The sequence below is a fragment of the Talpa europaea genome (genome assembly GCF_964194135.1).
Source record: "Talpa europaea genome assembly, chromosome: 9".
NCBI lineage: Eukaryota > Metazoa > Chordata > Mammalia > Eulipotyphla > Talpidae > Talpa > Talpa europaea.
In genome coordinates this window covers 77,324,049-77,340,570 of record NC_140076.1, presented here as the reverse complement: position 1 = coordinate 77,340,570, position 16,522 = coordinate 77,324,049, and the positions used below count along the sequence as shown (strand labels likewise).

Here is a 16,522-nt window from a genome sequence, read left to right as displayed (position 1 = left end):
CTGAGGGGAGCAGCAGACTGAGGGGAGCAGGTGCCCTACAAATCTTCAAGTAACAGGTCTCAGTAAAATAGTTTTGCTTGAGAATTTACCATGTCAAGGAGAATTAGCATTTTTATTTTTTTAAAGATTTATTTATGCATACAAGAACTGGGGTGCAGGCCAGAGATGTGGGGGTGAGAGGATTCACCAGAGACAGAGTGGGGAGCAGAACAGGCAGATCTACTGAAATACACTGCTGAGGGGAGCAGTGGGCAAGACAGGAGAGGTCTGCTGAGCCATGCGGGTTAGCTCCAGGGCCAGGGATCAGGCCAGTGATCAAATTCAGGCTGCAGGTAGCTGGTGACAACTTGATAGCACTGAGACTTAACCCCTGCACCACCAGGGAGGCCCAACAGTATTTTCTTTCAAAACAAAATAGAAGATAAATCTTGCTCAGTTTTCAAGCAGCCATATGACCAGGAAAAGCAGCAGGCACTTTGCCTTTGACTACATACCCATAAATCATCTCACTCCTTTTGATCATGGGAAACATTTGAAAGTGAACTGATAGTTGTGTTTTCTTAGATGACTTGGTTAGGAAATAAAAAACTATAGGTAATGTTGTCCACTGAAACTCCAGTAAATAAGATTTAAGCCATTTGGCTCCTAGATAGCATGGAGTTTGTAGAATTTTTGAGAATGAGTATAGTTTCTCCAAGTTGTTTCATTCAACATTATTTTGTTATAACCATCATAATGAATGGAAATGGCAGAGTTTTTGAATAATTATTCATGAAGATTTAGCCAAAAATTACTCCTCATCTGTATGTTCCCATCTTTTTCTTATTCACTCTTGTAGGGTAAGGAAAAATGTCAGGCTTTTCTGCCCTCCCGCCATCAGGATAGATGATGGATCCTGCGGTCCTGAATGCATGCCTGATGGCGGGCACCTGGAATAGGGTGTGGGCAGAGGTAGATGGGATTCACCTGGGCTGAGACTGTGCTTTTTAAGGGCGGCATCAGAGGGATGCCAGTAGAAGCCGAGAAGGGCAGCAGAAGCCGAAGGAGAAGCCGAGAGAGAAGCAGAGAAGAAGCAGCAGAAGCAGAGAAAGTCAGAGAGCCCAGAGAGAGTGCGGATTTGCTGGGGGCTGGGAGGACTGCCAGCCTCCTGGCCCCCCAGCACTCCTGCCTGCTGGGTACCAGGTAAATCCTCCTCCTTTATCTGGTTTGCTGGATTAGAAAACCTGCATTGTGTCCATTCCTGCCCCTACAACTCTATTCTGTCATGCTGATAAGAGGGGGGAAAAAATTCTTAGCTGGGTGTAGGGTAAAGAAAATGTCAGGCTTTTCTGCCCTTCCGCCATCAGGATAGATGGTGGATCCTTGTCCTGAATGCATGCCTGATGGCGGGCACCTGGAATAGGGTGTGGGCATAGGTAGATGGGATTCAGCTGAGCTAAGACTGTGCTTTTAAGGGCGGCGTCACGGGGACGCCAGCATGCAGTAGCAGCAGGAGCAGCAGCAGAAGCCGAAGAGAAGCTGAGATCACCAAAGAGCCCAGATAGAGTGAAGACTTGCTGGGGGCTGGGAGGCTGGCAGGCCTCCCAGCCCCCCAGCCAGCACCCCTGCCTTCCATATGCCTGGTGAACCCCAAATAAAAAACCTGCAAAACTACTGAGGACTCTGACTCCTCCTTTACCCAGTCTGCATGGGATCAGAAAACCTGCACTGTGACCGTTCTTGCCTTTATACTGGGGCCATTACCTATGTGGAGTTTACACATTCACCCATGCCTGTGTGATGTACTCTGGTACTCTGGCTTCCTCCCATATCCCAATATCCTAAGTTAATTGGAGTGTCTAAATTGTCCCAGTCTGAGAGGGTGTAGGGGATGTGTGAGTGCAACCTGTGATGGGAGGGAGTCCTGTCCAGGGTTGTTTCCTGCCTGTAATGAGCTGCTGGCACAAGCTCCAGCCATCCTCAACCCTCAGCTGAAATACTTGAGTTGTAAAATGAATGAAAAAATTAATACAAAATATTGCTTAATATTAGAATTGTTTTGGGTCTTTCTATAGAAGTTTGGTGATGTTTTCGTGATCAAAAATATGCCTAGGGAACTTAACCTTTATTCTTCATTAAGAAAGATAGCTTGTGGGCCTCCCCTGGTGGCTCAGCGGTTGAGCACTGGGCTGCGAAACTGCCCGTAGCCTCGGCAGCGCCGGTGTGATCCCTGGCCACCGGCGAGGGTCCCACATGGCACGGCAGACCTCTCCTGCTGCGCCCGCTGCTCCTCTCAGCAGTGTATTTCGTCACTCTGCCTGTTCTGTTTCCCACTCTGACTCTTGTGAATCCTCTCACCCTCCCGCGCTTCTGACTGTACCCAGTGCTTGTATAAACAAACAAATAAATCTTTAAAAAAAAAGAAAAAGAAAAATAGCTTGTGGTGAAATGAATTCATTACATTGTTTTGCTTAAAGTTCGAATTTCCAAGTGAGGCTTTAGTATATAAATCATACAGTAAAGAAAGCTTCTCCCCACTGGAGAAGTAAAAATAATAACATTAATAAGAAATTTTCTCAAACACAAGAAATACCATTTCTATTCAGCAATAGATTGTGTATATTGAGTACTCACCAACATGAATGGGGGCTGGGAATAATCCATATTCATGCTCTCCTGGAGTGTATTCCAGCTTCTCTTTTTTTAATTGGATCAATCGGCTCTTTGGGCTGTGATCAGAAAAGAACAGGAAACAGATGCAATGATATTTCCTCATTGGTCAAAGGAGAGCATCAATCTACCAGAATTTTTGTTTTAAAAATGGTTTTTGTTTAAAAAACCATTTTAAAAATGGTTTAAATCTTAAATGCTTGTTTTTGGGTGAAGGGGTACCAATTACCTTCAGAGAAATTTTAGAATTTCTACAATTGCCCCTTATACATAATAGTCTTTTCAGTATTCTCCAACAGTTTTTCAGAGGAAACTAAAGTTCAAATTTGGTAACTATGTTTACCTTATATTTGGTTAAAGATTTACAGTTCATAAAGCACTTTCACAGATTATCATTTATATGAATCCTGTGAAGTACGTAAGAAGAAATGTTAGCTCTAGTTTATGATTTGAAAACAGATGCAACTATGAAGTTAAGTGATTTGCTTTAATTTTAATTTTAGCAGCTGGTGAGAAGACTTAAGAAAACCTGTTTCTTGCTCAATTTCTACTCACTTACTAGTCTCAGAATGTCTCCACAGGTTTACCTCTTCCACTTATCTTACTGGTCTATGTTCCTAATGTTTGGTGTGAGTTTAATCTCAGGAGATTTCACAAGTATATAAAATAAAGGGAAAAGAGAAAGAGAAAAAGAGGAAGTGAGAAAAAAAGCCTTTAGTATTTTGCAACCATCCTAGGCTGGTAGGTTCACTGTCGGTTTGGGTGGCTTAAACGAGAACCTTGGTGCCCTTGGCATCATCCCCACAGGTTTTTTAATAGTATGCAGTGGAAAGCCCTCCAAGTCATCAGGGAGACAGCAACTTGAGCCCCCGTTAATCTCTGTATACTCTTTCCGCTGGGCTTCCTGTTGCAGCTGTTTTGCAGCAGCTGTCCTCTGTCTCTGAGTGACATCACCCTTATAGCCTCTGTCTCTAGGCTCAGGTGTACACACTTGCACATGCGCACACACCCATGCTCAGGTGTCCATAGTTGGGCACACATGCCCCTCACCCACGTTCCCAAGCGCCTTCTGCATTCAAGGCTACAGGTGATAGTCACAGAGGCTACTGGTGTACAATCCTGACCATCTGTGCTTACCCTATACTCATTTAGTCTACTCTGATTTTATTTTGACTAAGTTCCAGTAAATAAGGCAAGGCAAGGCTGATTACAATATAACACATTACTTAAAAAAATCTAGTGTATCTAATGATAAAGGACTGATCACAAAAATCTGCAAAGAGCTGATGAGACTCAACAACAACAAAGAAAATAATCCTGTCAAAAAATGGGCAGAAGAGATAAAAAGAAACTTCTCTGAAGAGGAAATGCAAATGGCCAACAGGCATATGAAAAAATGTTCAACATCACTTGTAATCAGGGAAATGCAAATCAAAACTACAATGAGATACCATCTTACACCAGTGAGAATGGCACATATTAAAAAATCTAGCAACAACAAATGTTGGCAAAAACAATTTTATCTTAGATTTTGCAATGCTGATGTCTACCATGAGTGACACAATTAAGGAAATGACAATCATTAAGGCATGGACACTTAGTTCCCTGTTGGTGTTAACATGGGAATCTTTCAATCTGTCTCTCTCTCATTTTTTTTTTCTTCTTTTTTTTTTTTCTTTTTTTAATTTTCTAGAGGCATGTCTTATTTATTTATTATTTGTTTGTTTGTTTGGTTTATACATGCACTGGGTACAGTCAGAAGCGCGGGAGGGTGAGAGAATTCACCAGAGCCAGAGCGGGGAGCAGAGCAGGCAGAAGGACCGAAGTACACTGCTGAGGGGAGCAGCGGGCGGCAGGAGAGGTCTGCTCGCCATGTGGGACCCTCCTCTGGTGGCCGGGGAGCAGCCGGGGATCGAACCGGCTGCAGAGGCTGCAGGCAGCTTCGCAACCCAGCGCTCAACCGCTGTGCCACCGGGGAGGCCCTCTCTCTCATTTTTTAAATACCCTGTGTTCCATAAGTGCTTTGTAGAGTAGCAGATGAAGAGAATTTGTTAGTTTATCTTGGAGGTTCTGAACATATCTAGTATTTACTGTGGTATTCACCTGTTAGTGTAATCACTGTTTTTTTTTTTTTAAATATTTATTTATTTATTTATTTATACATACATACATACATACATACAAGCACTGGGCACAGTCAGAAGCGCGGGAGGGTGAGAGAATTCACTAGAGCCAGAGTGGGGAGCAGAGCAGGCAGAAGGACCAAAGTACACTGCTGAGGGGAGCAGCGGGCGGCAGGAGAGGTCTGCTCGCCATGTGGGACCCTCCTCCGGTGGCCGGGGAGCAGCTGGGGATCGAACCGGCGCTGCAGAGGCTGCGGGCAGCTTCGCAACCCAGCGCTCAACCACTGTGCCACCGGGGAGGCCCAGTGTAGTCACTGTTGATTCAAACCACTCAAGAAAAAAATCTTTGAATCTATAGGAATTAATAGTCATTTCATGCAAATGGCCAACAGGCATATGAAAAAATGTTCAACATCACTTGTAATCAGGGAAATGCAAATCAAAACTACAATGAGATACCATCTTATACCAGTAAGAATGGCACATATTAAAAAAACTAGCAACAACAAATGTTGGCGAGGTTGTGGAGAAAAGGAACTCTCCTGCACTTTTGGTGGGAGTGCAAACTGGTCCAACCACTATAGAGAGCTGTGTGGAGATTTCTGGACCTACTAAACATAGAGCTTCCATATGATCCAGCAATTCCACTCCTAGGTATTTACCCAAAGGACACAGAAACATCAATTCCAAAGAGCACCTGCACCCCTATGTTTATAGCAGCACTATTTACAATAGCTAAGCTTTGGAAACAACCCAAATGCCCAAAAATAGATGACCGGATCAAGAAGATGTGGTACATATACACCATGGAATATTACTCAGCATTCAAAAAAGATAAACACATGCAATTTGCAGCAACATGGATGGCGCTGGAAGGGATCATGCTCAGCGAAATAAGTCAGAAAGAAAAAGAAAAATACCGGATAGTCTCACTCATAGCAAGAATCTAGAAAACTTAAATAAGGGACCAGGGAAAAGAGTAACTATAAGAAAGAAAATATCAAAATCAACAAACAACTATGAACCAGAGACACTCTATGTGGGTGTCAGGGGCAGGGAAAGGAGGGATTGGGGTCAAAATAAGGGTGCTGTAATTGTATAGGGAATATAAAAATAAAGTTTAAATAAAAAAAATTAAAATAAATAAAATGTGCTAGATTAAAAAACAAACAAAGAGTAGTCGTTTCAGATATAGAACTGACAGAATTTAGAGTATGGGGCCTCCCCAGTGGCGCAGCTGTTAAGCACTGGGTTTCGAAGCTGCCTGAGGCCTCTGCAGCGCCGGTTCAATCCCCGGCCACCGGGTGAGGGTCCCACATGGCGCGCAGCCCTCTCCTGCCGCCCGCTGCTCCCCTCAGCAGTGTACTTCGTCAGTTTGTCTGTTCTGCTCCCCGCTCTGGCTCTGGTGAATTCTCTCACCCTCCTGCACGTCTGACTGTACCCAGTGCTTGTATAAATAAATAAATAAATCTTTAAAAAAAAAAAAAAAGAATTTAGAGTATGCTGGGCAGTTAGTTTTTCTGACTTGTGTTACTTCTGACCTACTGAAAAAAGTCTTTTGCTTTTCTTATCAAAAGAAAGTAATTACATTTTATTATGTTTGATTTTCAAATGTAATTTAATATTTCTAGCCAGCATTTTCTTTGGTAGATTATTAGCTTTAATGATTTACCATAAGGATGTATTCAGGAATACCAAATTTAAACAGGCAAATCCACCAACAAATGGGAGAAGGGTTATACAAATATTTAAGTAAAAACAGAAAAATAAAGCTTTTCTAAAAAACTGTCAATTGCTAATAAGTTTATCTTAAATATTGTTTATAACTATTTCCTAGCTTTAGCCTTTTTTGTCACCTCAGTTTCAAATTTTGTCACCTCTAATTTAGGCCCCAACTTCAGATAATAAAACGGTTAGTACATCTTCAACACTCAAAAGCATTTTTGAAGTTTCTCAGATAGCCGGTGAGTCAAACCAAGGGGGTCTGCTCCCACACCTTATAAAAGAAGGGATGAGGAGATTTTTAGAAGCCTCTAGATTTTAAGGAACACATCATTGTTTTAAAGGCAGTCCTGTTTGTCAAAAAATAATGAGGAGAACCTGCAAGTCAAAAAGAAGTTCAATTTTCCTATGTTAATTAAATGTAAGTGATGTTATTTATAAGAGTGTATTTTAGTTACTGTGAATTTTAAGTACACACTAATGTTCCTATAGTGTACTGGAAAAATAACTGTCAAAAACTTTACTATTCATCAAGAAAGACAGTCTTTTTATAGGTTTGAATACCCTTCTCAGTTGGTGAAAATCAAAATCTACATGATTATTGATAAGTTAGTAGCATCTGAAGAACTGCTAGTGTTGTTACTTTCTATATAAGTTTTTATTTTCTGAGTAATTTTTGGTTAAATCTTCATGAATAATTATTCAAAGAACTTCCATTCATAATGATTTTATTGGTATTTATAATAGGTTAACCAAAGGCATTCATAATCATCTAAAATTAGTTTCTGATTTTTTTAAATACAATTGTCTAAAAGCCTTAGCTACCAACAAAAACAGACTGGAATAAGTATCAAAAAGGGTTCCATAAATGTCTGTACCACTTACCTTTATTTACTTTTTAATTTTTTTTTTTTAAGATTTATTTATTCATACAAGCACTGGGTACAGTCAGAAGCGCAGGAGGGTGAGAGAATTCACCAGAGCCACAGTGGGGAACAGGACAGGCAGACCGACGAAATACACTGCTGAGGGGAGCAGCGGGTGGCAAAGTCTGCGTGCCACGTGGGACCCTCGCCAGTGGCCGGGGATCAAACAGGCGCTGCAGAGGCTGCGGGCAGCTTTGCAGCCCAGCGCTCAACCGCTGTGCCCCGGGGGAGGCTCTACCACTTATCTTTAACTAATACTCCTACCTGGAACAGAATTATAAGTATACAATTTCCTAAATTAGATGAAAGCACCACCTCAAGCAAACTGGTTAGAAAAGTACAGATCAAAATTTGCAGGACAATTCTAGTCAGGAAAGTTTGTGAAAGTAGATTGCTTAAATCAAGATCAACAAAATGAGAATTAATTACCCAGGATGAAATAAACTGGTTTAATTTTGATAAAGATTATATTTTGAAAGAGTATGGTAAATACCTTTACGTTTTTTTTAATCTTTCAAGTTAACAGGCTGTACTTTTTAAAAAAAAAAAAAAGATTTATTTATTTATGTATACAAAAGCTGGGGTAGAGGCCAGAGGTGCAGGGTGGGGGAAATGGGGTGGGAAGATTCACCAGAGACACAGTGGGGAGCAGAACAAGCAGACTGACAGAAATACACTGCTGAGGGAAGCAGTGGGCAAGACAAAAGTAAACTTTTGCCAAAATTTCCCAGGAAAAGCTTATTTCGAAGCATTAGAAATTCGTTACTTTAGTTGTAATAACCACACCACAAGATCTTTTTTAAAAAAAGATTAATTTCATGCATAGAAGAACTGGGGTGTAGACCAGAACTGCGTGTGTGTAGGGGGTGAAAGGATTCAACAGAGACAAAATGGGGAGCTGAACAGGCAGATTTACTGATACACTGATAAAGGGAGAGCAGGCAAGATAGGAGAAGTCTGTTATGCCATATATGGGTTAGCTCCCAGGCCAGGAATCAAACTCAGATGGGAGCAGTGAGTGCATGACAGCACTGAGACTTAACCCCTATGACACCAGGGAGGCCCACAAGATCTTTATGCACATATCAATACTGCACATATATAAATAAAAGTGGTCAAATAAACATCAAATTAATGATACTGAATCACAAACCAACTAAACATGTAAAATCTCGACCATAAACAGAGAGAATTAACTACACTGAGGGACTGTGAAGTTAAAACTCATCCCTTGTACAAGTCATTTTAGATATGTTATTGACTCCCTAACAATTTTGTTCCTAATTATTGATACTAATGTCTGAAAACATGTGTTAGGATGTTTGTGAATAAGATAACCACATAAGAAATTTTATTTTTTTTCCTACCAAGAACAGAAATATATAAGGGCCTCCCCTGGTGGCGCAGCGGTTGAGCACTGGGTTGCGAAGCTGCCTGCAACCTCTGCAGCGCCGGTTCGATCCCTGGCTACTCCCCGGCCACCAGAGGAGGGTCCCGCATGGTGCGCAGACCTCTCCTGCCGCCCGCTGCTCCCCTCAGCAGTGTGCTTTGGTCCTTCTGCCTGCTCTGCTCCCCGTTCTGGCTCTGGTGAATTCTCTCACCCTCCCACGCTTTTGACTGTACCCAGTGCTTGTATAAATAAATAAATAAAATAAAAATAAATAAATCTTAAAAAAAAAAAAAGAAATATATAAACCTGGTATTCCTGCTGTGTTTTTCCCTGGAACACCCATTGTAGTTTTCATATGGGAGAGTACTACCTTGAAAGCCTGGAATTAACGGCAAAACTTTTTTTTTTTTTAATAATACATTTTTTTGCATTTCCTCGTCTCTGGTCTTTCCTTAACAGGTATGAACTTCATTAAACTTTGTTTGCTATACTTGTCTTGTCTCAGATCTTAAGGGAAAGGCTTTCAGCTTTTCACCATTGAGAATGATATTGGCTATGGGCTTGTCATATATGGCCGTTATTATAGTGAGGTATGTTCCTTCTATCCTGAGAATTTGTCGCACCCCTATGTTTATTGCAGCACTATTTATAACAGGTAAGCTATGCCCAAAAACAAATAACTGGATCAAGAGGATGAGGTATATATACATAATGGAATATTACTCAGCAATCAAAAAAGATAAACTCATGCCATTTGCAGCAACATGGATGAAGCTGGAAGGGATCATGCTCTGTGAAATAAGCCAGAAAGAAAAAGAAAAATACTGGATGGTTTCATTTATAGGAGGAATGTAGGGGATACAAATAAGGGATCAGGGAAAAAAAGTAATTATAATAAAGTAAAAATCAAAATCAACAGGCAACTATAAACTAGAGACATTCTACAGGGGCGGGTGGGGGGGAGATGGGAGTAGGATCAAAACACAAGGGACTATGGTGATGGCACATGGATGAATTAGTGGTGGGAATTTCACAGGGACTATAACCGACTTGAGAAAGCATATATTGTACAAAAATGAAGACTGATGTAAAAATATATATAAAATAAATTAATTTTAAAAATTAAAACAAAACAAAAAACCCCACTTTGTGTTACCATTTGCTGATTACACAAATGACTTATAGAATAATTTCCAAATATTCTAGATGCTACAATAAATAGCTGAGAAACAACATGGGGACAACCCACAGGTTAGAACATACCAATTTTAATTTACTTTGCTGATAAGGGCAGTTTCTATAGTGTAGTTGGAACTGAAAAACCAAATGAAAGTTCTTTCCTACCAACCTGTGTGTGTGCGTGTTTGTGTGTGTGTATGTATATGTGTGTGTATATGTATTTATATATATATATATATTTTAGCTAATGTAATCATTGGAATTCTGACTAGGATTCTACAATTTTTATTACAGTAGTTAAGGGCAAAACAATTGAAAGATTAAAACAAAACAGTATCAAGCAGAAAAGATTTTTCACGAAATACAAAAAATAAACAAATGTTAAACATAGGTAATCAACTGTAGACTCATAACTATTAGAGAGCTAAGAGATCAAAAGGGGTATGCATCATAAAACCATTAATTTTGACACCCATGTTAATTGTCACTCAGATATGAGAACTTTTAACTAAAGGTAATGTATAATATGTTATAGGAATCAGTATTAAAAAAACAATTTAGTTGGGTTTACAGATTATCTCTTAGAAATAAAATATTATTCTTACAATTCTTTTCATTTGGATTCAGGAGAAAAAAACTTAATACGGTGTATATCAGAAAACCAGAACACATTAATTCAGCTATTTCTCATTTCAGACTTACATTATTTGATACTAAATTGTAATAAAATTAATATAAACAGGATGTCTGAGCCTGATTTTATGCTTTTCTTGACCCAATTTTAAAATCAATCATTTCCCCATGGATTTTTAGCTCTTTTTAGTGGGAAATAGTACTTAGAATACAAACTATATACTAAGAGTGGTCACTACTGGAGGGGAATCACTACTTTGTAGGCTCTTTTGGCTCACAGCTGGAGAAACTGAATTTCAAAAATTCAATGATTAAAAAAATAATTACACATATGTAGGGGGTTCTGATTCAAGATAGTAACAAAGAGGATAATAAACTCACCTCTTCTGATGGACATGCCAAATTTATAGCTATATATGGAACAATTCCCTCTGAAAGAACTCCAAAACTAAGTGAAGCCTACATATTAAGCAAAAGAGAAAAAACTTACATAAAAAGGGGCAGGTGAGGTTGAGACACAATCTTCATAAAATGACAAAGCCTATGTAAATAAGTGAGATGTCCTAAGTCCTACTGAGTCATAGGCAAGCTGATAGCTTCTAGGGTCAGAATAAGCCTCAGAGGAATAAAGAAGGCTCTAGAGATAAGGGCACCAAGTTCCAAGAAGGACTAGCAGGACAAGGGCTATAAAGAAAAAAGGACTCTAAGAGACTTAAGTCCCAGCAGAGAGGTATTAAGACATTGTGAGTGAGACCACTGAGAACTATTCAATCACAAAGAATAATTAGGTATATATGAGAATAATTTAGAATAATAAGGTATATATTCCCTGAGGCACGACTCCATTGCTGTGTCTTTGCTCCTTCCTGGTTCCATGAGCCTGGGAGTCCCACTTTCTGTTTCTTTTCTACTTAATAAACTTTTCCTCATATCTACTAATATTTCTCTAAACAAATTTGCCTCTTTTTTCTTGCTTCCCTGCCTGAGAGTAAGCGAAGTTCCTGCTGAGGCTTCATTAGACACCAACCTGTGGTTCTAATGGTTAGAACTCAGTACTGATGCCAGAGTCTAGGGTCAATTCCTGGCTGGGGAACTAGACCTGAAAACCTGAAATCACGGTAACACTATTTGAAGATGTGGACTGAATCTTGGATTAGGGAGCCCTGTTCAAATAATTTAACCACCACAGTGATCACACTGATTACGATAGGCAAAAAGCATTAGATCCTGACTGATGATTATTTCACAATTTCCTGGAGGGAGAGGGCCCAGAGCCAACATGCACAGTTGGAATATGCATGGGCAGGTATAGGCCAAGAAAACAAACTGTGATGCTGCACTATTCCACCCAACCTCATGGACCTATCTTTAAATATCTCCTCAGTAGAGCTTTGGCCATTCGTGTTTTTTTTGTGGTTCCATATGAATTTCATCAGTATTTGTTCTATTTCTTTGAAGAATGTCATTGGGATTTTTATTGGAATAGCATTGAATCTGTATATTGTTTTGGGGAGGATGGCCATTTTAATAACGTTGATTCTTCCAATCCATGAGCAGGGGATGTTTTTCCATTTCTTTGTGTCTTCTTCAATTTCTTTTGACAGTGTTTTATAATTTTCTCTGTATAGGTCTTTCACCTCTTTTGTTAGGTTTATTCCCAAGTATTTGATTTTTTTGGTTTCAATTATAAAAGTGATGGTTTTCTTGATTTCTTCTTCTTCAGATTGATTGTGTATAGGAAGGCTACTGATTTTTGTGTGTTGATTTTGTATCCTGCTACTTTACTGAACTGGTTGATTATTTTGAGTAGTTTTTTCTGTAGAGTTTTTAGGGTTCTCTATGTATATTATCACATCGTCTGCAAATAGTGATAGTTTTACTTCTTTACCTATTTGGATTCCTTGTATGTCTTTCTCTTATCTTATTGCCCTGGCTAGGACCGCCAGTATTATATTGAAAAGCAGTGGTGAGAGAGGACATCCTTGTCTTGTTCCTGATTTTAAAGGAAAGGCCTTCAGCTTTTCGCCATTGAGAATAATACTGGCGGTGGGTAAAAATCTTTGCACTCCAGTCGGCTGATAAGGGACTAATCACAAAGATATATAAAAAATTCACACGACTCAACAAAAACAAAATAAACAATCCAGTCAAGAAATGGACAGAAGAACTTAAAAAGACATTTCTCCAAAGAAGAAATGCAAATGGCCAACAGGCATATGAAAAAATGTTCAACATCCCGTATAATCAGGGAAATGCAAATTAAAACCACATTGAGATACTACCTTACACCATAAAGAATGGCACATATCAAAAAAAATAAGCAACAACAAATGTTGGCAAGGATGTGATGTACCTTTTACACTGGTGGAGTGCAAACTGGTCCAACCACTATGGAAAGCTGTCTGGAGGTTCCTTGTCTACTAAAAATGAAGCTACTATATGACCCAGCAATTCCTCTCCTAGGGATCTACCCAAAGGACACAAAAACATTGATTCATAAGAACACCTGTACCCCTACGCTTATTGCAGCACTAATTACAATAGGTAAAACCTGGAAACAACCCAAATGCCCAAAAATAGATGACTGGATCAAGAAGATGTGGCATATATACAAAATGGAATATTATTCAACAATCAAAAAAGATAAACTCATGCCATTCGCAGCAACGTGGATGGAACTAGAAGAATTACGCTCAGTGAAATAAGCCAGAAGGAAAAAAAAAATATCAGACGGTTTCACTTACAGCAGGAATACAGGGGAACCAAATAAGACAATAGTGTAAAAAAATAATAACAGCACAAAACACAACAAAGCAAAAACAGACAATTATAAATGAGAGCCATCCTGCAGGGGAGGAGGAGGGAGAGGGATCAGTGGGAGGGAGGGAGGCGCACAGGAGACTGAGGTGATGGTACATAGGTGAAGGAAACTCTATAGGACTACACCTGAGTGGGTGGGGGAAGCAAATATTGTTTAAAAATGAACAATGATGTAAAATAAATAAATAAATAAAAATCTCCTTACAATTCCCAGGAGCCAGACAAAATTCTCCTTTCACCGCACTGGTTTCCTCATACATGAGTTATTTATTTATTTATTTATTTATTCATTCATTCATTCATTCATTCATTCATTCATTCATTCATTCATTCAAGCACTGTGTACAGTCAGAAGCACAGGAGGGTGAGAGAATTCACCAGAGCCAGAGCGGGGAGCAGAGCAGGCAGAAGGATCGAAGTACACTGCTGAGGGGAGCAGCGGGTGGCAGGAGAGGTCTGCGCGCCATGTGGGACCCTTCTCTGGTGGCCGGGGAGCAGCCGGGGATCGAACTGGCGCTGCAGAGACTGCAGGCAGCTTCGCAACCCAGCGCTCAACCGCTGCGCCACCGGGGAGGCCCCATGAGTCTTTAATAAAAGCTTGCTTGGTTCAACTGTATAAAGTGCTATCCAATGAATTCTTTCTTTTCCTAGAGGGTAAAAGGACCCACTCTGGGTTGGGGGCTGTAACCAACCTCATCACTATAGCAACAACCCACAATTACAGGGGGAGGACACACAAATCCAAGATTCTCCCAGAAAGAACAATTTGAACTCCACAACACTTGGGTCCAAATAGCTACCTGAAAGCCACGGCATTTGTATCCATGAGATCCACAAGACTATAGTAAACTGAACAGGCAGTTCTTAAAGGGCTCATTTAGACTCATTGTAGTTAACCTCTTAGTGTACAGTGCCAGTGGTAGCTGATCAAACACACTTATCCTTGAATTTTTGCTTTCTGAACAAAGAAAACAGAACCAATCAATAGAAAATGAAATTAAGCCTGTCAAATTTAGTGATAAATATTTTCAATCAAAAGTAAATGTGAATGGAAAATTTATAAATGGTAAAGAATAGATGTGTGTACGCTCTGCATGAGTGTGAAATAAAAGTGACTTCAGAATCCAAAAAAAAAAAAAAACCAAAAAAAAAACACACTTATCCTTAAAGCTTCAGCCTTAAGGGCAGGCATTTAAATTAACATATACTGAGGGGTGGATGACATATTCTCCAAAGACTGGAGGCTGGTGGGAACCATCTGTAAGATCTCCCTCTGCCTTACTCCAGGTGCATGTTATCTAATTTCCTGGAAAGGAGCTGGTATACATATTTGTAGTCCCAGCTTTTGTGAGTGCCAACCTAGGAAGACCACCTGATCACCTGGCTCTGATGGTCAGCAAGGTTTTGGCTTGTGGGGCTAATAGGATTGTCACAAACAGAGAAACAGTTCTTTGTTGGATAATCCTTCCCCACATCCCAGCACAGAAGCAGCAGTCTTTCCATGACAGAGGCCTACCAGCTTATCTTCATAGCTGTGGCCTGACAATGAAAACTTCTAGTTAAACACACCCAAGTGAATTTAATGGACATATACAGAAGACTCTATTCAAAAGCCCACAGAATACACATTTTTCTCAAGTGCATGAGGAACACTCTCCATAACAGACCATAAACAAATCTAAATAAATGTAAAAAGACTGAAATCACATCAAACATCTTTTCTGATCGCAGAGGTACAAAACTGAAAATCAATTAACGAGAATTAAATTGGAAAATTTACAAATGTGAACATTAAACATTACATGCCACTGAACAACCAATGGGTGCATGAAGCAATCAAAAAGGATTCTGAGACAAATGAAAATGGGACTATTACATACCAAAACTTAGGGGATGCAGCAAAAGTAGCTCTAAGTGAGAATGTCATAATGATAAATGCCTTCAACAGGAAACAAAAAAGATCCAAATAAACAACCTAACTATAAGCCTCAAGAAGTCAGAAAAAGAAAAAACTAAGTCCAAAGTTAGTAGGTGGAAGGAAACAATAAAGATCAGAGGGAAAAAATGAAACAGACTAAGAAGACAATAGAAAAGATCAACTAAGTTAATTAAACAACACAGAGAAACCTTTACTAGGCTCATGACCCTCCCACCCCCAAATAAAAATAAGAGGACTGAAATAAATAAAAGAAGTTAAAGACAAGATAGCACAACTGATCAAACCGAAATACAGAGGATCACAGATACTACTATGAACAATTAATTACACACCAATAAACTGGAAGAAATGGATAAACTGTTAGAAACACACAAACTACCAAGACTGGATCATCATGTAGAAATTGAAACTCTGAACAAAACAATGACTAGTAGGAAACTGATTCAGAAATTAAATATCTCCCCCAAAACAAAAATTTAAAATAAGATGGCTCACCTGGTAAATTTGACTAAACATTTAAAGAATGATAACACTAACAATGCTTCTCAAAGGAAAAGGAGAGAACACTTCCAAACTCATTTTATGAGGCAAGCATTATCCTGATACTAAAATCAGACAAGCATACTAAAAGAAAATTACAAGCCGTTATCTCTGATGAAGATAAATGCAAAAATCCTTAAAAAATATAAGCAAATTGGGCCTCCCTTTGTGGCGCAGGTGGTTGAGCGCTGCACTGTGAAGCTGTCTGCAGCCTCTGCAGACCTGGTTCAAACCCCACCAGCCTCGGAGCAACCCACATGGCGAGCAGACCTCTTCTGTCTCGCCCGCTTCTGCCCTCAGCAGTGTATTTCGTCAGTCTGCCTGTTCTGTTCCCCGATCTGTCTCTGGTGAATCCGCTCACCCTCCCGTGCATATGGTCTGTATCCCGGTTCTTGTATAAAATAAATAAATAAATCTTAAAAAAAAAAAATATATATATATATATATATATATATATATAAACAAACTGAATTCAACAATGCAATAAAAGGATCATGCACCATGATCAAATGGGATTTATTTCAGGGATGGAAGGGCGGTCCAACATCCACAAAAAGCAATCAATGTTATATGCCACATTAATAAAATGAAGGATAAAAGT

At 39.6% G+C, this 16,522-nt stretch overlaps 1 protein-coding gene across 1 annotated transcript in view; it reads right to left on the bottom strand.

Moving 5' to 3' along the window:
- Positions 1-16,522, bottom strand: part of ASH1L (ASH1 like histone lysine methyltransferase) — a gene marked incomplete at both ends in the record, with an annotated part of 171,352 nt that overhangs the window by 62,528 nt on the left and 92,302 nt on the right. The window contains one exon of the mRNA XM_084243812.1: positions 2,614-2,708. Coding sequence (XP_084099938.1) covers positions 2,614-2,708 — 95 coding nt within the window. The remainder of the gene's footprint in view (positions 1-2,613; positions 2,709-16,522) is intronic.